Source organism: Artemia franciscana, chromosome 16 (genome assembly GCF_032884065.1).
Source record: "Artemia franciscana chromosome 16, ASM3288406v1, whole genome shotgun sequence".
Taxonomy (NCBI): Eukaryota; Metazoa; Arthropoda; class Branchiopoda; order Anostraca; family Artemiidae; genus Artemia; species Artemia franciscana.
In genome coordinates, this window is record NC_088878.1 from 16932225 (window position 1) to 16958440 (window position 26216).

A 26216-nucleotide genomic window follows, 5' to 3' on the forward strand; every position below is an offset into this window, starting at 1 on the left:
AAATAACTGAAGACAGATGAGCAATCAATCAGGCAGTTAGTTCATTGATATAGACTCCACTAAGATCCCGGAAGTATTTTGGAACTCAAGGTCAAGCAAATAGTACTATGGTACAAAGGCCTTAAACACTGTATTAAAAGCATGTTAATATACTGGTCAATTACAAGTTCATTGCCTGAGAAAGATCTAAGAAAGTACCAAAGAGCTAGAGACACCGTAAACCAAACGGCGATATCCAATAAAACTAGGTATAACTAAGCGAAAAAAAACCAACAACAACGAAAATACAAAATCAGTAAAACTCATATAAATCATTAGCAGCTACAGGTGTTACCTATGAGTTGCTCTAAGAGGATAATATTTGGATCATTTATAAAACTGATAATTCTTGGGAGTTTATAACCATTTTCATTAAACTGAGGAAGGATTATTAGTCAGTAAGGAAGGAAATTGTTTCGGACGGAAATGGAGATTAAAATTAAAAAAAAATGGGCAATTTACATGTAAAATGTAAGAAAACATAAGCAATCAAAAATATATCCTTGAGAATTATGGAAGGGCCTGATGTATTCCACAAACAATTCCTTGCAAGTAAATTAAGATTACAAGGTATTTATTTGTTAAAACCTTATATAATTATGGTATACACAAATTAATGATCAATGAATTTTGTTGTTACTCAGACGCATCCTGGATTGTTGAATTTTTGTCTTGCCCGTTTTTTGTTCCTTTATTTATCTCCAATATTTCTACTCGATAAATTGGATCATTTTCATTACTTTTATTTATTTCTAAGCTTTTATTTTTACTTTGCTGCATTACTGGTCTTTCAAATCGTGCTAGACCGATGGATTTACTATATCTATCATCCTTTAACTTCTCCTTTTCAGGAAACTGTTCTGTTGAGTCACCGACATGCAATTGGGGTTGTAAGTTTATAATTTTGACTTTTCTGACATTCTTGCGTTTATTTTGTGGTAATGATTGGTGTTTTCTTTGTAAATTACGACGTCTATGTGATTTTCTTGGGAAGTACTTTACTGCTGGATAGTTGCTAATATTTTCGTTTTTTCCTAGTTGCTCCTCTGGATGTCCTGTTGCTAACTGAGGGTGTCTTTTTAGCTTTTTGGTTTTTTGGTACCTATTTACGGTCATATGGCTTAAATTATCATTTCTACCCACTTTTTTCGCTTTTTTTCTTTCTGGCATATGATGATTTATTCCGTTTTTTATGTGTATATATTTCCCTGTCGACGTCTTGTTCAAGTTCTCGTTTCCAGCTCGTTGTATTCTTTGTATCCCTTTTTGCAATTTAGGAAATCTTCGGAGCTTCATTGGGTTATTTTTAACTGCTGGCGTTTCTGGAAAAAGCTTATTTAGAGGTCTTCTTAATATATGTATTGGGTCTGTTTGGATTTTTGATTTTCTTCGAATGACGTATGGTTGTTTGTTTGAATAAGATAAGGCATATTTTTGAACTCGAGTATTTTGATTAGGTTGAATGCGTTTAGTATTGAAACTGACGAAATGTGAATTCTTCAGAAATTGAGAATCTTTATTTTCTTCAGAACTTTCCATGCTTTCTGACTCATCAAGATCGTCTTCAAAACCAAAAAAGCTTGTTTTAGCTGTATCTTCCATGTCCTTTTTTATTTTAGAACTCAAATCTTCTGCATCATTATTTTCGTATCGAGAAACATGATTCTCCTGCATAAAATTAAGTTTAGGCCTTTGAACCATTCTTCCCTTTAAGTTAAAATGTTTTCGCTTAGATAATTCCAGGTTATCTAAAGTTTCCAAGTTTGTTTTCGCCTTTTTATGTAGGCTATTTTTTTCCAAATAATCTTTAAATGCAGATTTTAAATGTTTCTGAAGAAAATTTGAATTTTCGCCATGGTATGGATTTCCCTGGTTGGATCCAAAATTTAGTTGGCGTTCAATAGGCGTTATTTTATGTTGCTTCAAATGCCTATCAAAGATTCGCTTTGCCTGGTTACTCGATAATTTCTGGTATCCCATATGGTTCTTGGCAAGACTCCTTGCAGGACGATCAAAATACTCGTCTATATAAGACTCAGGAGAGTGACGTGCTTTTCTTATAGTATTGGGAGCTGATTTTGGAAAACCTCTGTACGGGATAATTTGTGGCTTCTCTATCTTGTTTATAGCAGGATAAGGCTTTCGAAACTGGATACGATGAATTGATCGAAATGGAAGAGAAGTCTTTTCATATTGTTGTGTAGGTTTATCTTGAAATGGTTGCAGTATCTTTAAGGATGCTGCTATGGATCTATTGCTTTTTTTCTGATTTTTTTCTTGTCTGAATTGATTTGCTACAAAATTGCGTCTTGCTGGAGATTTCAAATGTCTACGCCTAAAGGATTCCTGTTGTTGATTAGCATATGTGAAATTATTCCTAGGAGGTGTTTTACTTGGATCTCTACATTGAACTTTTTGTTTACCTTTACGACATACTTCACCTTGTAGCCTTACTTGCTTCATATTATTTTTCTCAACTATAGGAAAAGGTTCATAGGTTTCGCTCTTATGAAAGAAATGTCTGGCTGGTCGAGAAATCTCAGGGAAGTTGCTAGGAAAGCCATCGCTACTGAGACCAGACAGTTGGCTAATATCTTGCTGCTGTGGAATATTTGAAGGGAGTAAAAACATAGGAATCTTAACATTGTCTTGCTGTTTTAGCTCTTTTCTGTTATGACTTGTTGTTGATAGCAGTGACTCCGATTTTCCTTTTGTCAAAATTTGTTCAAGTTTCACCTCTGAGTCTGTCGGGTTAGGCTGAGGGTGAAACTGAACACCAATAAAAGCAGTTAAAATTTCATGACCGGAAGGTATTTTCAAAACATTTATTTGTGGTACATTGTTAAATTCTTGCTGATCGTGAACATTATTATTAGCAGCATTATCTACTACTGTTTTTATTGTGTTGTTTTGAGCACCAGCTCTCCTGGCTCCTTCAGAGGCATTTTGTTTGAGCTGGGATAGAAATAACTCTTTTTCTGTAACTGTTTCATTGTCTCCACCTTTGTCCTTTTCGAAATGAGCTTGTCGGTTCTCATTAATTTCATAGTCAAATGAGGCATCATCCACTTGCATTACAGTTTCTGCTGCCTCAGTAGCTTCAGGCTCAACTTCCTCGGACATTTCTTCCTGTTTGTCTACTACATCCTGTACTTCACCTTTTTCGCTTCCAACATTTTTATGTTTATCAAGCTGTGTGATCTTTTTCATCAGACCATTTTTAAAGCTACGAGGAATTAGTGGATGTCGAATATACATTTGCGATAACCTTCCCTCATTCATATTACTAATGTCACTTTCAGCATACCCATGTTGAAATTTATTTTTTGTGAAGCTTTTATTAGGATAAATATCATCAAACTGCTCACTGTTAGATACTGTTTGGTTTTCTACGTCTTCTGGCTCTTCAAAATCTGCTCCGTCAAACATCTCTTCTTGTCTTTCTTCGTTATCTGCTGTTTTGCTTTTTGTAACTTCATCTTTGTGAACAGGTGTGCTTTTAATTTTACTACTCTTTACATCAAAGGAATTGTTTTGAAATTCTTTTGTAGTTTCTATACTCTCGGATTTTTCAAAATTTGCTTGGTCAAAAGCATCTTCATGCCTTCCAGCTTTATCCCCTGTTTTACTTTTTGCGCTATAATCTGTTTCTAAATGCGATTTTTCATCATTGTTGTTTTGAGAGTCATATGAAGCACTTACATTTTTCATTTCAGTTTTTACTTGTCCAAACTCATCAATCGTTGCATAATGTTTTTCTTCTTCATTAGGTAATTTGTCTTTTCTACATTTCGTGTCAATAAAATCGGATTTTTCCCTTCCGAATAAATTTGATTGATGATCAATGCTCATTTGGTTCTGAATTTGTATTTGTTTCTTAAAGTTAATCTCAGGCTCCCTCGTGTTCATCAAAGTAAAATATTTATCAGCCTTCGGCATTTGGTAAAATTTGGGTGCTTGAACATTTTTAAAACCCTGTAATGTCGAATTTATCCTAATATCAGTACTGTTCTTTAAAGGTTTCATAGGCTTTAAAGTCTTGCTAGGATTCATTTTCTGTTTATCAGGAACTAGATTGTTTGATACTTTTCTAGTTATAGTGTCATCTTCTACTGCTATTGCAAACTTCTTTTCCTGTGGAGAGATTCTGTGAACTGTCTTCTTAAGTTTGTTTTGCAATGGGACTCTAGTCGCTTCATTTGGGGAGATATCATCTTTTTTGCTCACCCAGTTCTTCCTAATTGATCCATTTTCCACTTCCTTGACTTGTGGAATGAATTCAGAGGTAATTGAAGTATCTTTACCGTCCAGTTTGTTTGGAAGAAAGACTTTAAAGTCATTTGGCGTTGTAGCCTTAGTGTTGGTAGCACTAGTGCTTGAATTATGTGGAAGTGACGATTCTTTGTTTTGTGCTAGTTCTTCTTCTAAAAAGCTGCGTTCTCCTATTTTATTAAGATTTACTTCAACGATATTCTGCAGCTTTTCATTCTCGGGACTAATATATGAATAACTTGACTCGGCAAATCCTAAAAAAAAATAAATAACTTAATTATTACAAAAGAATGCTAGTATATGCTATAGGCAGCGCAATAGCGAGATATTTGTGTCGAGATGAAACTTCCAGGGAATCAATAAGATATTCAACTTACCAAAGGCCACGTGTACATTCTACAATTGCTATAAGTACTGCTGCTACTTCTTCTAATACAAAGCTACAACTGCTACTACTGCTCCTACTACAGCCACTACTTTTATAATGCTAGTACTAACGAGACTAAGGATATAAAGGTGAAATTTTGAGAGAATACTAGGAGGAAATTTACGCTAAGTCAAAACAATGTATGCATTCAGGTTGACAAAAGGACACATTTCAAGAATGGATTTGGTCCATTATACTACCGTGTGGGTTACCAAAAGGGCATTTCGGCAATATCATGACGACTTCTAATTGTATTTAGTTGAAACTTCCAAAGCTTGATGAGGGGGATGACCAACTAACCAAAAGGTAATATTTTAATACTACTGCTGCTACTAGTACTAGGGAAATTGCTGTTATTACTACTTTTAGTCGTGCAACTAGTATTACTTCTATTCCTGCTACTAATACAGTGACTGCCATTACAACTAGGGCTAAGGGTATGAAAGTGAAATTTTTACGGAATGTTAAGAGTAGAAGTTGAAGTGAATCACATAATGCTGTCGGTATGCAGGTTGTCCAAAGGATGTATAAGCATGATTGTATAAAGGGATGTATAAGGGATGTCGAAATAGCCAAAAGACAATATTTGCATTCTACTACGACACTTTCCACTACTCTTGCTACTCCTACTACTGCTACCACTATTACTGCTGCTACTACTGCTACTACTACTAAGGTAAGGCTATAACTATAAATTTTACTACTACTACTGTTACTGCTGCTGCTATTACTAATGGTACTACTACTACTGCTGCTACTACTACTGCTGCTACAAAATCTGAGGATATTAAGGCGAAACTTTGGCGGAATGTTGAAACAGTGTTGAATTAAATCAAAACTCCCAAGGCACATGGAGTTTTGATTTAAAGGCACACAGGCTGTCAAGAGTACTTATTGACAATGCCTCAAGACCGGTTTATGGTATTAAGTTGAAAGTTTCAGTGTCTGTTGAGGGAAAAATTGAAAAAAAAACAACGGTGCATAATTCTACTGATGCTACTACTACTAATATAACTATTGCTAATAGTGAAGCTATGGGCATTAAAGTGAAGTTTTCAAGGAATGATTAGGCGGATTTTGAAACAAATCAAAACACACCATAAGTATGTTAGTTCACAAAAGGATGTAACATCAATATCTCAGGAACGACTCAGATTACTAAGTTGAAACTTTCTGGGTATGTTGTGGCAGATTTTGAAAGAACCAGAAGGCACTATGTCTATTCTACTATAACGACTCCTGCGACTAATGAGGTTAAGGGTATTAAGGTGAAATTCTTAGGAAGCGCTTAGGAGGTGTTTCAAAAAAATATTTACTTGCAGATTTTCAGAAGGTCATATAAGCAATATCATAGGCAGTGTAGTAATATTGTATTCACCATTAAAGGAGCTCATACGATAAGATGTTAAAAGTTCTAGAGCCTTCTGTAAGAGTCAAAAATGATTGGAGGGCAAGCAACTCCCTCCGAATTCCGCTATTTCTCTCAGCACATCCAATCAAATTTTTTAAATAGCCGTTTAGAAGAGTGTAATTGAAAGGTTTAGTAATTATGTCTCTGGGGATGTCCGGAATGACAACTCCCCACAGCCCTCAGAATAAGGGCTGTAAATTATGCAATTTGCTCATTGTTTATGTGTAGTATTTGTTACTGGGAAAAGAACATGTTTGAACTTCGGTGTTCAAAAAGACTAAGTGCGTTCAAGTGAAGCTTTCAGAGAATGTTAAGGAGAGTGTTGAACTAAATTAAAACCTATTAATGCATACAAGGGGGTCAGAAGGCAAAATTTGGAAATGACTGAGGACTTCAAGGCTGGCACTTTAAAATTGGAACTTTAAAGGAATGATGAAGGGGATGATCAATTGACCAAGGGCATTTTGAGAGATTAAACTAACCTATTGATAAACTAACCAAAAGAAACTATGTGAATGATACTACAATTGCTACTATTACAACTTCTACGACTACTGATTCTACTGGGATTATCTTATTAAGGAGAAACTTTCAGGGAACATTATAGAATTTAGCTTTTGAAGTAAATCAAAACACATTTTGTGGTTTCAGATTGCCAAAAGGGTGCATGAGCAATTTTCAGGACTAGATTAGAGAGTAGAAGTTGAACTGAACCACAACATACCACCTGCATGCAGGTTTTCAAAAGGGTATATCAGCAATATCTTAGGAACAGCTTGGTGGGTGAAGTTTAAACTTGCAAGGTGTCTTGAGAAGGAGGTTTAACTAACTAAAAGTCACTTTGTCCATATTGCCGCTGCTACTACTGCTTCTACTATTACTGTTATTACTACGATTATTACTAATGAGGCTTAGGGTAGGAAGCTGAATATTATTGAGAATGTTTAGGGGGACATTAAACTAAATAAAAACACACTCTGCACAAGGAGGTTGTAAAAAGATGAATTAGTAGTTTCCTAGGAATGGTGTAGCATATTAAGTTGAAACTTTCTGTTTAAAATTTCAATTTCACTTCAGGATTAGAATAAGAAGTTAAATTCTTCAGAGAATATTTAGGGGGACGTTGAACTAAACAAAAAACTCTCTGGACAATCATGTTGTCAAAAGACTCATTAGCAGTATCTCAGGAAGGTTGTAATTACAGTCCCCCATCTTGAGCAACAAGGAAAGTCACTTTTTCGCAAAGATAGCACTAGTGTGTCTCCTATTTTCTACCAGGACCAGTGGACTACCAGAGCATCATAGAGAGATGTTTAGTGGCTCGTTAAAGTGGAAATTAAAATCATGAGTGACCTTTCTAGTTGATCAAAAAAATTGGAAGGTAGATAATTCCGCCACCCAAAGGCCCCCTTCCCCTAAGGTTGTCCGTCCAAAATTTTTAGATAGACATTTTTTCAGCCTAGTTGAAAGTTCCGATAACTATTCTTTTGGTGATTGCATGACCCTCCATATTTCCTGGGGAAAGGGCTGTTAGTTATGCCATTATGGTGCTAAAGCAATCTATAAATTAAATTTAGTTATCAGTCCTGTTAGTTCAGATAGTAAAGCATTGGACTTCAAATAACAATGTCAAGGAGTCAAATCCTCACCGGACACTTTTTTCAATTATGGTTTTGTGCCTTCCATATGATTATGTGAAGAGCCTGTCTTTGTTAGGGCTGACAGCTATAATCTTTTAACCAGTGCTATTTTTTTACTACGCCGAAAAATGACGATTAAAAGCCAAAATTTGAGTGATTTTGAGTTTGTTTTTTTTTCTGATAATTTTTGGTTAATATAAAGGCGGTTTTGCTTTTAAAAAAATTCCTTCATTTTTGTTTCTGTGAGTATTTTGAAAAAAAAAATAAATGCAGTTATTCAAATTTGTTAATTTATTTTTTGTTTTGGTTCCCATATTCTCCAAAGAAAGGATTGTAAACTAATAAGTTTGCCTATTATTCACATATAATCTAGTACTTGTAATTGGGAAAATATTCGGTCATTTTGTTAGGGTGGAATTTTTGCAAGGGGAGAGGGAATTTTCCTCCCCCCTGCAAACAGGAAGAGTTTCCTTGGGAAGGAAAGTTTCTGGAAAAACTGAAATAATCCCAATTTTATGGCATTATTCTAGAAACCATCATAAAGTAAATAAAAAATTTTAACTGGGAGTAAGATGCAACATTAAAACTTAAGACGAAGAGCAATCATTAACTTAGAATAAATTCGAGAAAAGATTGAGTTATAAAAACTAAGTTTTTGTGAGTGAAGTAAAGAGCGAAGTTAAAACTTAAAAACAGCGAAAATTCTGTAATAGAAATAAACTTTAGTAGGGGTAGTAGTAATGGTACTAGTATGCAAACTTGACATTTTGCCTGTTTCAGCAACCCCTGAATGGTTGCAGCTACGGCTACAACCATGAAGAAACCGAAAATATTCAAAATAATATCTTGTTTTCCAATTAAAAAGACTATGTCAATTCAAATGTCAATAAAAAGAATATTTTCGATTTTGAAAATTTCCCCAGGGGAGGGCAGACTTAAGATTTGCAAGAGGGGTGGGGGCAGGGAAGAATACCTTAGGAAACATTCTCTTAGGAACAATTCCTTTTTAAACGCTATCAGAAACAAATACAAATCCACTTTTATATAAAAAACGAAACAAACTCAGCAATTTTTTAAAAGCAAGGATTCCTGGCAAAGAGATCGATCCCTTTAGACTATTATGCGTTTAGGTTTTACTTATAATTATGTATTTAATCCTAATTCATTACCTTCAAAACCTAGATCAAAGAAAATTAGACTCAAACAAATTTAGTATAACCAATATTTATTTGTAATTATTTTTATATATATAGATTTATGCCCAGAGAGCATGTTCTAAGAGTCAAAAGTGATTGGAGGGATATTATATCCCACGTCCTCTTCTCCCCAAGTACATTCAATCGTAGATAGGCATTTTGTTCAAAATAGTCGAAATATAATATAACAATGCCTCTGGGGTTGACACAGCCTCCAGCAGCCCGGGGGCAAGGTTTGTAAGTTATGCCCTGGGGAATACAAGGTCCTAATGGAAGGGGCTGTCGTAAGAAATTTGGAGGAGGCCCATTTGATTGGAAATTGAACGTTCCATTTCCCTTTCAAAGAGTCAGAAATGATCAAATCACAAGTAGGCCCAACGCCTCTTTTCCCCCAAATACATCCGATCGAAATTTTGAGATAGCCATTTTGTTCAATATTGCCCAAAGATCATATAAAATGCCTTCGGGGTTGAAACAATCCCCCAGAGCCCAAGCGCAGGAATTATGTATTATATACCGGGGGCAAGAAATATTCTTGTGGAAGGGGTGATCGCATAAACTTTGGCAGAAGCTTATTTTATTGGACATTGAAAGTTCTAGTTCCCTTCTTAAGAGTCGAAAGTGATTGGAGGGCAACTAGTTCGCCCCACGCCCTCTTTCCCCCAAATTAATACGATCTAAATTAGGATATCTCGGGGCAAGAGTTGTAATATATAATTCTATAAGCTTCAAGTCTTATAAGTGTAACTTAACTCTAAGACGTGAAAAACTGTAGAAATAGTCATTTCATACCCCAATGAAAAGCTTTGGTAGTACAAACAAACTGAATTTAGTTAAAAAACTTTCCATAAAATACTTCCAAAAGAAAAGTTAATTAAAATTAATTTTTCTAGAAAATAAGTTTGTCGAACAAAGGTTAAGAGCCTTATTAAACTTATGAACAGCAGAAATAAGTTCCTATGATGATATAATTAAACAACTCAGGAGGTAACTAATAGATTATAATCGCATGTTTCAATTCCTAAGTCTAAGACGTTAGAAATATTCATTTTATAAACCAATAAAAAAATTAGTAATGAAAACCAGCTAATATTAATTTTAAAAAACTTTGCATGAAAAGAAGTTTTTCAATCAGTTCACATATAGCATTCATTCAGTGAACATCTTAAACCGGATTTACTCTTACAAAGTTTTGATAAAACAAGAATGCATTCGAGGTAAATACTCCTACTTTGCGTCGGACAATTCATTTAGTGTTCAGCAAGGTTAATTTGCTGTCGAATTTTTTTTGGATAGATTCAGATGCCAATATTACGCAAAGTGAGTAATTAAATGAGTTTTATGTGGTAGTGTATTTCTACAGTCTATTTTTTCTTGGAGTTCAATTACTATTTTGTATAATAGGAGGAAAAAGGAAGAAGGAAAAATCTGACGAGTTTTTTCTAACACCTAGTTTCACCAATTTTTAGGGTCCTTAGCCCTAGTTATCGCATAAATGTCTTTTCTGTATTTTATTTGCTAAATTGAATTATTCCTAATTGTGGGACTCTTTGTTTTACCCCATTTATCTTGTTACTTTGTAATTTTTAATTTTCCCTTTTAGAGTAATATTATTTCTCGCTGACTTGCTAATTAGCTAGAATAGTAACTACGCAGTTAGGATGATTTATTCAGGACCACTTGGACGGAGGGACTTGGGCGAGATTCACCAGAGAGGGGGGAGGGAGAATTATTCTTCAATTGGGGATGACGCATGACCTTACGTTGTTGAACCCTTCGAATGTTAGATCTCCATGAGTCACGCCTCGGGTGGTTTTTATTTTTGCCTTGGAGACGAGAAATATTACAGTGGCAGCTTGGGCAAACTAGTGTGGCAAATACACAACCCGGAAACTACACATGTCATATATTCCTACTGGTCATTGGAAATCAGCAAGGCCAGAACTCTTAGAATTCGCGGCGCGTTGGAGTTGATTGTGACACCTCGGTGTCAGAAGACTTGCACTAATGGCGTCAGGACCAACCCTGGCAGCCCGTTCGATTTACAAATATCGGGGGTAGGGTAGTCCACTAGAGACCATGGACTGCTTGGTCGCAGGGACTAGTTGTATACGAGCGTGTCAACCCTGGGCAGACAAGAACAAAACTGATGCTCTATATTTTATACTCCTCAACGCTTCAGTGGCTATACACTGAAGCAAGAAATAGAGTGTTTACTAAACTGTTCTATCCCCTCTCTTGGATTAAATCAAGATAACGTATAAGGTCTTCATATTGAAATCAGTTTTGATAGTAGTGAAGTTGAATTTGGTCAAAACCAGGGAGTATATTTTAAGAAAGGGTTCATAATTATGACGGATATTTTTATCTGGACCCCTGATTATATGGCTGTACAAATGGAGGCCCGTAAATACTCCAAGGAAATTATCAATCTTGCACTGAATGATATTCATGAGGCAAAGCTACGAGGTGAAAAATTGTTTATTCAAAGACACCCGTTCAGGCACCACTGAAATCCCATCTTTGAGGCTAGAATTAATTCGTTACAACCTGACTCTTTTCAAATCCAGGTCAAGCCCTGGTATTAGGCTCTCAAATATTGTCAGATTTTTCCTAGTGGGTTTTATAGCTACAATGGCGATAGTTATGTCGAGACAATGGTACGAGAGACCGCCTTTTCTCTTGCGTATGGACAGCTAAAACACCTGTGAGTTCTGTTATCAACCCTAATTATCTACATTGATCATATATTTGTAATGTGGCACCCAGAGGAAGCGGAACTCAAAGAAGGGGACAGGTTGGAAGGTGTTGAGGTAGATTTTCGTGTGATATTTTTGATAATAGGTGGTGATGTGTATTAACAGATATAGATAGTCATAGTCCTGACCATTCTATGTTCCTTTTCCTACAATTCAGGCTAGTAATCATCAGCTTCAACGAGAGGCTAGTGATGGTAATGTAATGTCACGAAGCGGTAAGACACTGAGTCTACTGCCATGGAACATTCAAGGACTAGATGATAAATTTTCTCATCTATATGAAGATCTATTTTTCGTTTGACGTGGAATAAATAGTTGAACCCTGGAATGGTTCTTCTCCTGTGGTATTTTTCTCCGGTTACCTTGCTGAACAGGTGGATCATTAAGCATCAACAAATAATAGATACTACGGTGGTATATTGGTTGCGATTAAATCATCTGCTATCAATGGTTACATAAAATTGAAATGGATCCAAAAATTTACTTTGGTTGCGTATTTGTTATTAATTTGGGTAGCAGCTAATTTTTGGGTAGCGTATATTTATCCACAGGATCGTTCTTATAGTAGAGAAAATCCTTGGGAAATTTTAGAAGAGAAGTTGTCGCTAATTTAAGGAAAATTCAGCGATTTTGAGTGCGTTTTGATGGGGAATAATGCATAAAGTCGTGCCGTGGTAGAGATCCCAGATACACTAATCCCGGAGGTAGAAGATTTTGTTCTATTTAGTGGTGGAAAACCAAGAGGTAACAAGTACGAAAAAAGAAAAATAAACTTTGCTAGAATACTCCTGGTGCTTTTTAGGGAACATGGTCAATTATCACGAATTGAAGGTTTGGGAAAGATAAGAATAAAGGCGAGTTTACTTGCCTTTCGGGGTCAGCTTCAAGTGCTGCGGATTACGCACTGATTTGTAAGGAATTTACTCCAAAACTGATTGATATGGAAGTCTTATATTTTGCTGGATCTAATCATAGAGCTATCAAACAGTTCATGGTAACGAACTGTATTAAGGAGCGACCCGGCTCAATAGTAACCAAAACTCTAAAAAGTGGAATTTTGGTATCAATAGCTACATCAAAAGAATCGCATTTTAATGCTGATTTTAAATATATAAGTTTCATCAAGTTTAGTCTTACCCATCAAAAGTTAAGAGCCTGAGAAAATTTCCATTATTTAAGAAAATAGGGGGAAACTCCCCCTAAAAGTCGTAGAATCTTAACGAAAATGACACCATCAGATTCAGCGTTTCAGAGAACCTTACTGTAGAAATTTCAAGCTCCTATCTACAAAAATGTGGAATTTTGTATTTTTGCCAGAAGACAAATCACGGGTGCGTGTTTATTTGTTTGTTTTTTTTTCCCAGGGGTCATCGTATCGACCAAGTGGTTCTAGAATGTCGCAAGAGGGCTCATTCTAACTAAAATGAAAAGTTCTAGTGCCCTTTTTAAGTGACCAAAACAACTGGAGGGCATCTAGGCCCCCTCCCACGCTCATTTTTTTCCCAAAGTCAACGGATCAAAATTTTGAGATAGCCATTCTGTTCAGCATAATCGAAAATCATAATAACTATGTCTTTGGGGATGACTTACTCCCCACAATCCCTGGGGAAGGGGCTGCAAGTTACAAACTTTGACCAGTGTTTACATATAGTAATGGTTATTGGGAAGTGTACAGACGTTTTCAGGGGGATTTTATTTTGTTTGGGGGTGGGGCTGAGAGGAGGGGGCTATGTTGGAGGATCTTTCCTTGGAGAAATCTGTCATGGGGGAAGAAAAGTTCAATGAAAAGGGCGCAGGATTTTCTAACATTACTATAAGAAAACAATGAAAAATAAACATGAAAACGTTTTTTCAAATGAAAGCAAGGAGTAGCATTGAAACTTAAAATGAACAGAGATTATTACGCATATGGGGGGTTCTAAAAATACTTTAGCATAAAGAGCGAGATATTCAGGAGGAGATAAATACCTCTTTATGCTAAAGTATTTTTAGTAATTTCAACTATTTATTCTACGACCTTTCTGATTCAGGGGTCATTCTTAAAGAATTGGGACAAAACTTACGATTTAGTGTAAAGGGCGAGGTGTTAAAGAGGGTACAAACCCCTTCGTATACATAATAAAAATATAAGATTATGAAAGTTTGTTACGTAAGTTAATTCTTAAGTTACGTATATTTTTTACTAATAAAAATGTTCGTTAAAAATTAAAAGTTCTAGTTGCCTTTTTAAGTAACCGAAAAATTGGAGGGCAACTAGACCTCCTTCTCCACCCCTTATTTCTCAAAATCGTCTGATCAAAACTAAGAGAAAGCCATTTAGCCAAAAAAAGAATTAATATACAAATTTCGTTTTAATAATTTTTGTGCGGAGAGCCAAAACGAAACATGCATTAATTCAAAAACATTCAGAAATTAAATAAAAAAAACTAATTTTTTTAGCTGAAAGTAAGGAGCGACATTAAAACTTAAAACGAACAGAAATTACTCCGTATATGAAATGGGTTGTCCCCTCCGCAATCCCTCGCTCTTTACGCTAAAGTTTGACCCTTTGCCACAATTCTACTTTTTAAAACAATTAAAAACTTGAGCGCAAAGAGCGAGGGATTGCGGAGGGAAAACCCATTTCATATACGGAGTAATTTCTGTTCGTTTTAAGTTTTAATTTCGCTCCTTACTTTCAGCTAAAAAACTTAGTTTTTTTTTATTTAATTTCTGAACTTCAGCCTTAGCTCGAGGCTAAGGTTGGACTGTCTTGATCATGGTCATGATGTTTGATAATGTTGGACTGCATGGCTGATCAGACAATGCCTTGTCTTCGAGTAAGTACTTTCGATTTCCAGTCATATGAGTCCTCTCCCAGTCTTTCAGGATCAATGGTTCGATAAGAGTACCCTTGGGAAAACACAAAAAAAACAACAACAAATAAACACGCATCTGTAATCGTTCTTCTGGAAATATGCAAAACTCCACATTTGTGGATATAGAAGCTTGAAACCTCTTTAATAGGTTCTCTAATATACTGTATATGATCGTGTGATTTTCATTAAGGTCACTTAATGCTTTGGGGTGTTTCTCCCCTTTGTCGAAATCAGACCAATTTTTTCAGGCTTTTAAATTTTGATTAACGAATTTTACACATTTCAGAAGAGATTTTGTATAATTTTACATATTTAAATATACTTAATGAATTTTACATATTTTAAATTGGCATCAAAATTCTTTGACGTATCTGTTGTTATCAAAACTCTGTTTTTAGAGTTTCAGTTACTATTTAGCCGCGTCACTTCTTTCTTACAGTTCGTCACCACGAACTGTTTGCTAAAAGAGCTGGGCTACTACCATCTTAGTCTTTCACGCGTAGTGCACAGATGACTCGTTTGCTTGACTAGCATTAAAAGTATGCAACACAAGAGTAATGTGATAAAACCTTAAAAAATCAAAATCGTCATTGTACTGCTCTGAGAGCAAAAGAGCTTGTTTATTCCCATTTGTTTTAAACAGTATATTACTATTTCAAATGCTTATGAAGCCTATCACAAAATAAAACACTTGTGAGTACCAGTTTGCGATATATGTTGAACAATACATTTTTGCAGTAGAGCACATGTCGAACTTTAGCCTACCGAGTCGTGGGATGAGTAGCCGTTCCCTATTTTATATGGCAATTTATGTTTGCTTTTAGCTTCAATGTCATTTGTTGCCTAAATTAAAGAAAACCTTCTTGGACACCCTATTGAATTTTCAAAACTCCTGATAACAAATTAGATACCTAAAAGAAGGTACCCCCAGAAATATGAAGGCTTACCGCGTGTCATAATCTCAATAATTTCTTATACTTGTTCAAAGTATGTATATTAGGGGAAGGTGTCGTTTCAACTAAACATAATGAAAAGTAAATTAGACTACTCACTGGTGCTGGGAGAAGAGCTACATAGGTATGGTAGGAAAATGACAAGCCAATACTGTGTCCCTCTCATTAGAATACCTAAAATAAATTCTGGTAAGGGGACCGCAAGATAGTAATTTAAGAATCCATAAAAACAATTAAAAATAATAATATGTGAAAAGTCATAACAATAAAGTAACTGATGCAATTTTTTATATCCGAATCTTATCAAAACTCTGTTTTAAGTTCCGTGAAAAATACATTTGGTTCTATTCTTATGTGGAAATTTGATTAAAATGCATAAATATAGTACGAGATTGAAAGGTGCATGTAAAATCTGATAATTTTACAGAGACGCAAAAAATGTTGTCAAATTAATGTCCCAGTTTTGGAGGCATATTTACTAACAGTTATCTTAAAAAAAGAATAATGCTTCGATTAAAGAATGTGCAAGTATGTTTATTCAGTTTCTAAAATTAAGTGTTATGGACTTGTAGTCTATTCAATATATCTGATTATGTTCTTTACATTTTTTTTAGTCTCCAATAAGATTTGTAAGAAGTCTCAAAGCAATTTGTGGTTTAACAAACAAAAATAAATAATATGCGCATTTAATTTTTCCAAAAAGAATAAAACAAATCAAAATTAAAGACAATTGTAAAAAGATTATAGAAGATGTCAAGCTTGAAAAAAAGAGAATTTACTAGAAACGAAAAATATAGCTCAAAAGGCAAGAAATTACAATGAAGAATGAGTCAAAGCCTAACCCAATGAAAAAGTGCCACAAATAAGTTTAGTGGTTTTGCCTCTCTAAGTCCTCCCAATAGTTAGTGTCATTTTGTTTAACACTAAATAAATTTGTATATTCAAATTATTATTCAGTCAATCGTTCTTTCTAAATTAGTTTAAACAAACATTCTTCAGAGAAAACCAAAGAGGAGGTATTGACGACAAAAATAAGCAGTGATTCTGCTATATTGCATGTCGAACATAAAACGAACCGAAATTTGTCCAAAAATTCAATAGCACTTTCATAATTTTAGTTGGTAATTTGCATGGATTTAAATATTGATGCAACTTATTGATTATTTATATAATGACATAATTTTCAAAGAAAAAGTATTTTGGAGAATTGTGGTTTTTCAAAGTAATTTCTGTTGCTTCCCATCAGGTTTTCATTTTAACTGACGTAGTCTTACGACATATGGCTTGTAAAACAATTTTGAAAATTCTCAAGTCTTTTCCACAAGGAAACTAAAATTTTAGACTACAATTTCAGTTATGGGATATTTCAATAATATTTTTGTGACTACTAGAGAAAAATTTAAAATTTTCGTCTAAAAAAGGTCGGGCGATATTTTCAGATAGTTATAACTAAGTTAGGGAACAAGACAGGTAGCCTGCTCATGCTCACCAATTCTGCACCTAATTACAACCAGAGACACAAGTGTTTATTTTGACACAGAATTATTAACAGCAGATCGGGCAAGTAGCAAAGAAAAATAATGAAAATTAAAGTTAAATCAAATTTACTTACACAAACTTCATCCACGATAGAAAACAACTAAAAAAACATTTGGCTATTATTTATTTATTGTTTCTCCACCTGTCAAATAAAAAAGTGCAAGGTCAGCGGAAAAATATGTTGCAATGACGTAATTTAGTTGAATTTGAAACTCTCCTTATAATACTGTCTTATTAATTTGATCATTTTATTAGCTTGTTTGTAGTAATTCAAATGATGCAGTAATACTTTTTTTGTCACTTAAAGATTTATGCTCTAGTCTTTCAGACTAAGAATTCTTCCCCCGTTGGTGTACTTGGTTATTCAGTGTTGCATTTGGCACTTATGGTGATTGGTGGCTACTTTTGTCTTTTTTGTTAAGGCTGCTGTGTCTATTTTTCTTATTGACAGAAATAGTCATAAGATTAGGTGAAAAGGACAGGCTAACCTAAAGAGGGTTTAGGGGCATGGTAGTCCAACTCTTTTTTGTGGTAATTTCTCCTCATTTTAATTTTGACTTGTTTATTCTTGTTGACTTCAGTTTGTTTTATTTTTTGTTTATTCACTCATAAAGGTTTTTGTTCATTTGACTTACTATATGACTTTATTTCTGCCTGTTCTGGGTTTAATATCACTTTTTTATTTTTTTATTGAAAATAGTTTCTCAGAAAAACTTTCTGTAAGTTTATATTCATTTTCTAATAGACATAGCGTCTGCTGAGAGTGGTTTTGCCGAATATAGCAATTTTGCCAAAGCTGAGTTACAAATGCTATCTCGTGTAAAAAAAAAAAAAAAACTGCTTTCGAATGGCCTGATTAAAACTGATGTAAGTCGTTTCTAGCTGTCTGTATTTTGAAATTCTCCATTGCCAAATCACACATTGTTTTATGCAGTTTTGCCGAATTCCACTCGCATGGTCCGTTTTACCGAAACTTACTGATATGCTGAACGTGACGTTGGAGAAGAAAATACCGATCTTTCTTATCTTGGTGAGAAAGATATTTATTTAGTCTCGAGGCCCAAGAGAATGAAAATGTCAATTTTTTATGATATTTTTAAACAGGCAGGTAAGAATTAGGTATTCTGAGGAATTGGAATGTTACATGGTCAGATATGTGTGTTCTCAAAATCGCAATCATATAATGAACTACATGATGCAAGACATCCTGAAGAAGCATTTGAACGTCAAGAGCATAATAATGAAGTATTCTAAACCTGGTCATTCCACAATTCAGGAAGTTGCTCCTGTTCACAGCATCATTGGATGTCTTTTCGCTATTACAATTGTCACAGACAAGGATGTCTTTTCGCTACTTCAGTTGACAAAAAGATTTTGATTGTTCAACCCTGTGACCCGTTTGTCACTATTCAAATGTTCAGGCAGAAGCTTTTTGATTAAGCCTGTAAGAACTACTCAAAAGAGTATTCTATAAGACTTCGTTGACAGAAACTAATCCTTCTGTAGCGCTGATTGAACCAGAGGCTAGCCAAAAGAGGCCATTGCCAAATGTGTAAGCAGTGAGTGTCGTAAAAAGATTGCTGCCTCCTGTACCTTCTTGCACTGTAGTTCAGTAGCCAACAGCAAAAGTATAGGACGTAGAATCACTCTACCGTTTCATGCCAACATTATATATGGTATGCACGAAAATTCTCATTAGAATTTGTAACAGAGCTGAGGCACTTAGTACTTAAGCTGAAACCATAGATTGTCCCGAAACAGCCTCCGATTGCTAAAACTTGAAATTCCAAGGAGTTTCTCGCTAAGTGACACCTATCGTAGATCTTTTGCTGAATTTATTGTAAAATTCTAAGTTAATTGTCGAAGATAAAATTTGTCCATCAGATGAAATATGTTTTGCCAAAAGTCATATTTCTAATTCACGCTGAACCAAATCTGCTTTGCCATGTTTTATCTATACTCCTGAATTTTCAGGCGGTTTTGCTGAAGCTAATATTCGTTTCTTTTTATCTCAGGAACAGCTCACCTCAGGCCAGTTGAAATAAACACAACGATGCATGGAATTTTTCTTCCGAAAATCCTTTTCCTTTAAAACAAATTTTTCTTTTAAAACAAAATTCAGCACTCTCATTATTGCCGATCCTTAGATAAAAATGTAAAAATTTTAAAATTAATTTCCTCATCATTTTAGAAATACAGATTAGGCAAAATCACTCTCAGCAGATGATAGTTTCATTATGGTTAAGTGTAGGAAAATTTGTAAGGTTTTTTCCAGCTTTTTTTGCTTAAGAACTAAAATATCGGATTGCAATTTAATTTTTATTTGAAGTTGAATAGCAAATAATAAAACTTTAACTAGCTGTAGTTTTGTACAATTATTTTTTATAACAATTTTGTCCTTAATTCAGGGTTGATGGATAGACGATTTATAATTAGGTGGATCGAAAATAAGAATTATTTTTGGTCTTCTATAGGGTATTAGTAATTTTGAGACCAGACTGGCTGATGATGGCAAAACAAAAAAATGGAGAACACTAAAAAAAAACGGTGATTTGAAAGCCAGTAAAAAAAAAAAAAAAAAAAAAAACAGAAACAAGCTAAATATTTTGACTGAACCATTCACTTAGCTGAGATCGATAGAAATAAAAAAAAAACTAAAATAAAAAAAGTCCTCAGAAACAAAGGAAAGGGAATATTAAAAAATAAAAGAGACGAACCTTTATCTGAAGCAACAATGAAATGGGTGCTGAATAAAAAACATGATGCTAAGTGGAAGAATTAAGTTTTAGATTGGATTTTTTTTATCCATAAGATTTTCTGAACACTAATCTTTTATCTTGTTCAACAGAATAGACTTTTCGGTATGTTACACGATAACATGAAAAATGCAAAAAATCAGACTCAAACATTTCGTGGTAGTGAAATAAGTAAGGAGCGACTCGATCTACATGTAACCAAAACTGAAAAAAGATTTTGATAAAAATAGATACATCAAAAGAATTAAATTATAAATGCCGGTTCTGAATATATAAAGTTCATTAAGTTTAAAGTTACCCATCAGAAGTTACAAGCCTGAGAAAACTCGCAAAATTTTCAAAAAGGGAAGAATCACCCCGAAAAGTAAAGTGATCTTAATAAAAATCACACGATCAGATTCAGCGCATCAGGGAGCCCTTTTATAGTGGTTTCAAGCTTTTATATACAGATTTGTTGAATTTTGAATTTAGTTTTTTGCCAGAAGAAAGATCACGTATGCATGTTTATTTGATTTTTTTCCAGGAGTGATCGTATCGAACCAGTGTTCCTAGAAGACCAGAAGAGGGCTCATTTGATCGTAAATCTGAAGTTCTAGAGTCCCTTTTAATCGAACTGAACGACTGGAGGGAAAGTAGACCCCTACTGCCCCCATTTTCCCAGAGATATACAACCAAAATTTTGAAATAACCCTTTGATTTAAAATTGTTGAAAGATCCAATGACTATGTCCCTGGAAATGATATGACGTACTTGGTCCCTGGGGAAAAGGCTGCAAGTTACCGTAGTTCCTCTTAGTTTTACACATAGTATTTGTTATCGGGAACAACCATTTTTCTTGGGGGGTTATTTTTGCGGGAGGGACTTTCAGCAGGTGAATTTCCGTGGGTAGTACTGTTTCTGGTTGGAGAATCCCATTGGAAATTTTACAAGGGGGAGAGGTATTTCAGGAATGATTTGAAAAACGGTTAGAAATTAATTAAAGATAAACATGTTTATTTCAGCTGAAAAGAAAAGAAAAGCTTAAAAGATAGGGAATTATTCCATATATAATGGGGTTTGCCCCTTCCTCAACCCTCGCTCTTGAAAAAATAATTTTTTCTGCTCAAAGTAAGGTCCATTATTAAAACATAAAAGGATGAGAGATTTTTCTCAAGGGGGGCTACCCCTTCCTCAGCATTCACTCTTTATCCTAAAGTCTGACTTTTTGACACGATTTTTTTTTAAAGTCTTCTCAAACTCAAAGGGTATTGATTTTGAAAGATAAATATTTGAAAAAGAACTTTGAGACTTTAGTATAAAGAGTGAGGGCTTAGGGAGGGGCAGCCCTTCTCATGTTCGGAATAATTTATGTTCGTTTTTGCCATCTGACCCTGACTCAGGAATGGTAACTATTACTTTGGTTTTGTCTTACAAGTAAAAATTTATTGAGAAAAGAAATTTATGATGATTTCGAAAACCACTCGAAAATGGCGTCAGATCAAAATGATAAGTGTACCATTGAAATCAGCCTGGGCAAAAACCTTCTTTACGGAAATTATAGTCCCCATCCCTGAACAACAAGGAAAATCACTTTTTTGCTTCGGTAGCACTGATCTGTCTCCCGTTTTTTTTGTTGTTTTGGTTTTTTTTTTTTTTTCATTAGGCCCAGTGGGCTACCAGAACATCATAGAGGGATGCTTAATGGCTCATTCGAAAGCTATTTCGAATATCTACGTGATTTATTTTTAAATTCCACAATCTTCAAGTAACAGATCAAAAATGACACTAAAATGGCACTTTATGTGCCACTTCTAAAGGAGTGGCACTAGCAGGCTACCAAAACATCCTGGGCGAATTTTTGTATCTGATATACAAGATGTTGCTCATATCTACATTCTTTCTATAAATTTTACCATCTGAAAGTTCCAAATGGCGCTAAAAACGCCAGTTTTGGTGCCACATCTCAAGTGAAAAGCTGGAGCTATTGGGCAAGCAGAACTTATAAGGGTGATGTTTAATGGCTCATTTGAAAGCTATTGCTCATATCTATGTATTTTTTTAATCAATTCTACCATCCGTAATTACGATATAGCACTTTTGGTTCCACAAAAAAGTGTTGGAGAACAACAGTTTTGGTGCCACAACAAAAGTATTGGAGAACAACATTTTTGGTTCCACTTCTTAAGCGGAAAAGCTCTGAAGTACAAAACCAGAACTCTTAACTGGAGGTATATAAGAACCCCTCCCTTACACTCCCCCTCGCAGCCCCCTTAGTAAGTTTCGTGAATCGTCTGCTTGTCAGTAAGCTACTGAAACATTAGGAGGCTACCACACCATCGTAAATAGATGTTTAATGGCTCAATTAAAAGCTGTTATTTATATCTACTAGGTTTTTACGAATTTTACCATCTATTGGATTTCACAGATTTCAATGTTAACTAGTTTCTGGGAAGAATTTGCAATTAACTCTTTGTCATGGCTGAAGCATTAGCTGCAACCTATTGGAGAGAGAAACACGACCCATAATAACTAAAAGTTAAAAACCGTTCATACGGTCTTTTTTTCCTTTTTTTCCAGGCCTGGTGGGTTACTAAAACATCATATAGAGACGGTTACGGGATAATTCAAAATCTCATATATACGTTGTTTATATAAATTTTGCCATCTGCATGTGCCAGACTGGACGAAAAAAGGCACTCTTTATCCCATTTCTCAAGGGGTGGGGCTAGGGGGCTACCAGAACATCTTAGATAGATTATTGATAGCTTATATAAAAATTATTGCTCAAATCTATTTTCTTCCTATAGATTCCACCATCTGCAAGTTGTGAGTGGCACTGAAAACGGCACTTTAGGTGCCAGGTCTCAAGTGGAAAAGCTGGGGCTAGTGAGCTACCAGAAATTTTTAGAGTAATGTTTAATGGCTCCTTTGAAAGCTTTTGCTCATATTTATATGCATTTGATCTGTTCTACCATTCATAAGTGAGATATAACACTGAAAACAACACTTTTGGTGCCATTTTTTAAGTAGAAAGTTATGGAAGTATAAAACGGTACATGGTCCAAAATATTTAGCCGGAGGTTTACAAGAAAACCACCCGCATCTTAATCCTCCGGCCCCCCTAAAAAGCTACACAATTAAAGTCCTACAAACACCAATAAATTAAATTACATTATTAAAACTGTTTGAAACAAAAAAAAAGTTTTTTTTAATGAAAGTAAGGAGCGACATTAAACTTAAAACGAACAGAAATTACTCCGTATTTGAAAGGGGCTTTTCCTCCTCAACGCCCCGCTCTTTACTGTAAAGTTTGACTCTTTTTCTTAACTCTACATTTTAAAACAGTAAAAAACTAATTCTAAGAATTAATAGAGTAATTAATAGAAGAATTAATAGAAGTAATTCTAAGGATTAATAGATTTGGGCAAACTTTACAAATGAAGGATAGTTAGTTGTCCAAAATTGCACTTTTCAGCTACCAACCCGGGCCGAACGAAAAACAGAGCTTCCTGGAAAAAGAATAGGAACAGGCCATAATGAAATTTTTTAAGAGAATTTGAGCATTGTATGAGGGAGCAAAGAGTGAAATTTTGAATAGGTTGGGCTGGAGGAAAAGTATGGAGAGCTGTGTTGACGTCAGGTTGATCGGTACTGCAATAAACGTTTTAGTAGCAAAAGTAACAGAAATTTGTCAGTGTCTTCGACAGTGTATTATGAGGTAATGATTTTGAAAAAAAGTTAACGTACATAAAACTATGTAGATGCGTTGTAGGGTTAACCTTGATGAGTCTTTCCATGCTTAAATTGTCCATTACAAAGTAAAAATTGTGCATTTCAAGAAAAAAACGATTCTCAGAAAAACTTTCAAAAGGTTATAATTATTGAGCAGTTAAAAAGAATACTGGGTGGAAGGCAATGGTGATTTAGATGATTTGGCTATGGCCCCTTCGTAATGTTCAAAAATCACGGACAATCGTTCTTTTTTTGTAAAAATCTTCGTTTCAATAAGAGACTGGACAATTCATTGCTATAGCTTGTACTTTTTCCTCATCCCCTTAGTTATTTCCGCATGTTTGAAACTGTAAGTCGATTGCTGAAATTCATCCTACGACATGTCATTGTGTGTTTGTTGTTTGAAAGTTCAATTTTGAACAAACAGCCTATAATTATGGCCCCTTGTTATGAATTAAATCTTCTATTTTAAGTTAAACAAGGAAAAAGTTTGAGGAGTAATACAAAAGTTGGGAAGTGTCGAAGAATTTTGGAATACATTATAGAACTTATCAACATCTAGGTGCCCTTAAGTCTACACTACTGATGTTTAAGGTAGAATCGAAGATAAATTTTATTTTCTCTTTGATGTGTTAGATGTTAAAGAGTGTCCTTTACTGAAGCCTTTATCCTCTATATCTTAATCAGAAAAAAGTGAACCATAGTAGGTAGTTTCTAAAACTTATAAAACCGTATTTCCGAAGAAAGCTTGTACTAAAAAGTGTTTGTAATTAAACATTGAATCACCTATTATAATTTTTTATTCAGACTTAAATCAACACTGATTTGTAATTAAAGAAAAAACTATTCAAAATACGACGGTCCATAGTAGCTAAAATCTCAAAAGAGCGGAAACAAAAAAATTGTTTACGGAGTTTGGTTTCCTAATTTATTCAAGTAAAAAAAAAACATTCTTTTCATCCAAACTAAATTGATAATTGGGTGGAGTTCCAAACACAATCAAAGCACACTATGTGCTTCCTGGATGTGAAAAAGGAAATTCCAGCAATAATTAAAGAATGACGGAAGATCTTAAGTTGAAACTTTTAAGGTTTGATGTTGAAGAAACATTGAAGAGCGATCAGTCCCCTCCCCTCCTTACCCATTTTATATGCCCCTTCTAATCAACACTGATCAAAACTTTGAAATTGTCGTTTTGTTCAAACTAGTCAAAAGGTCTAGTAGCTGTATTTCCATGTCCCCATATCCCAGGGGCAATGACTTGTAAATTACTCAATTGCCAATTGCTTAGATGCAGGATTTGTTATTAAGAAAAGAAAAAAAATAATTGATTCTGGCTGTATCTGAAAAAGGTTAAGGGCATTACTTTGGAGAATTTTGTGGAATATGTCTCACTAGATCAAAAGGCACTATGTGCACCTAGTTTATTAAAAGGAAAATCTATAATATTGTAAGATCGGCAGACGGTATTAAGTTGATAATTTCAGGATATGCAGAGGGGGATGTTAAAAAGGGCTTAAAAGGCCGTCAGTCACCTCCCGTTCCCTTTTTAGTTGCTCTCCCTCCAAAGAAATTTGATTAAAATTTTGAAATAGACACTCTGTGCATGCTGGTTGTCAGAAGACCGCATCATCAATATCTAAGGAACGACTGATGATATTATACTGAAAACTTCAGGAGATCCGTACGCTAAGAGGGATGTTGAAGATCTATCGGAGGGCAACCAGCCTCTTATTGCCATTTTTAGATTCTTCCTTCACTCATCACCGATCAAAACAGTCAATGCCTCTAGTGACTATGCCTTTGCGGATACAATGTCCCAAAACCCCCTAAGGCAAGAATTGCAATCTGCTCTTTTTTACGTGCAGAAATTTTTAATTAGGAAAACGGGAGATGTATATTCTAAGTTTGTTCAAAAAGGTTAAGTATACTAAGGTGAGGCTTCAGTGAATTTTGAGGGATATGTCAAACTAAATATAAACATACTATGTGCATCCTGTTTATCAAAAACAAGTATATGTAACATCACAAGAACAGCGGTGAATATAAAGTGTAAACTTTCAGTGCATGATGGAGGATGTTAAAAAGTGGTTGGAGGGATAACAGCTCCCTGCCATTCCTACCATTTCTGATCGAAATTTTGGAATAGCCGTCTTGTTCAGAAAAGTCGAATAACCCCACATCCAGGGATGAAGTAACCCTTATCAGTCCTGAGGCAAGTGTTGTAAGTTGTAGAAGTCACCGATCGTTTACATAAAAGGTTGGTTATAGGAAAAAGGGAGCATGTTTGATCAAAAATGTCCAAAAATGATCGGAATGTTAAGATAAAATTCTTAGAAAATGCTGCGGGGGATGTGAAACAACATCGAGAACATTATTTGCAGGAGGACAAAAAACAGAAGTAATAAGAACAAAACAGAAGTATCGAATGAACGATTAACGGTATTAAATTGAAACTTTAAAAGCATGTTGAGATGGATGTTGAAAAGGGAAAGAAGGATAACCCCCACCCCCTTTTAGATGCCTCTCTTAACACTGATGGAGATCTTAAAAGGCCACTTTATTCGAATCTTAAGACTAAGACTTTATCTTAAAAGCGGGTAAGGGTATTAACTTGGCAATTTTAGGGCTACTATCACTACTACTACTTTTATG

General features: G+C 34.8%; 1 protein-coding gene across 2 annotated transcripts; it reads right to left on the bottom strand.

Moving 5' to 3' along the window:
* Positions 1 to 596: 596 nt before the first annotated feature.
* LOC136037147 (uncharacterized) lies at positions 597 to 17238 on the bottom strand. 2 transcript variants are annotated; one of them, XM_065719659.1, is made up of 3 exons: positions 17168 to 17238; positions 15655 to 15729; positions 597 to 4565 (listed from the first exon to the last, which is right to left on the bottom strand). In XM_065719659.1, the coding sequence occupies exons 2-3, from the start codon at positions 15719 to 15721 to the stop codon at positions 676 to 678; spliced, it is 3957 nt and encodes a 1318-aa protein (XP_065575731.1). In that variant the 5' UTR covers positions 15722 to 15729; positions 17168 to 17238; the 3' UTR covers positions 597 to 675. The 2 variants fall into 2 exon arrangements, with proteins under 2 accessions (XP_065575731.1, XP_065575732.1); XM_065719660.1 differs by lacking the exon at positions 17168 to 17238 and adding an exon at positions 17045 to 17124.
* Between the last annotated feature and the right edge of the window lie 8978 nt (positions 17239 to 26216).

Bases quoted from the DNA above. Each gene is read 5' to 3' on its own strand.
- LOC136037147 (XM_065719659.1), bottom strand. From the start codon at position 15,721: ATGAGAGGGACACAGTATTGGCTTGTCATTTTCCTACCATACCTATGT. The intron at 4,566-15,654 runs GTGAGTAGTCTA...ATTTTTTTTTAG, and splicing joins TAGCTCTTCTCCCAGCACCA to GATTTGCCGAGTCAAGTTAT.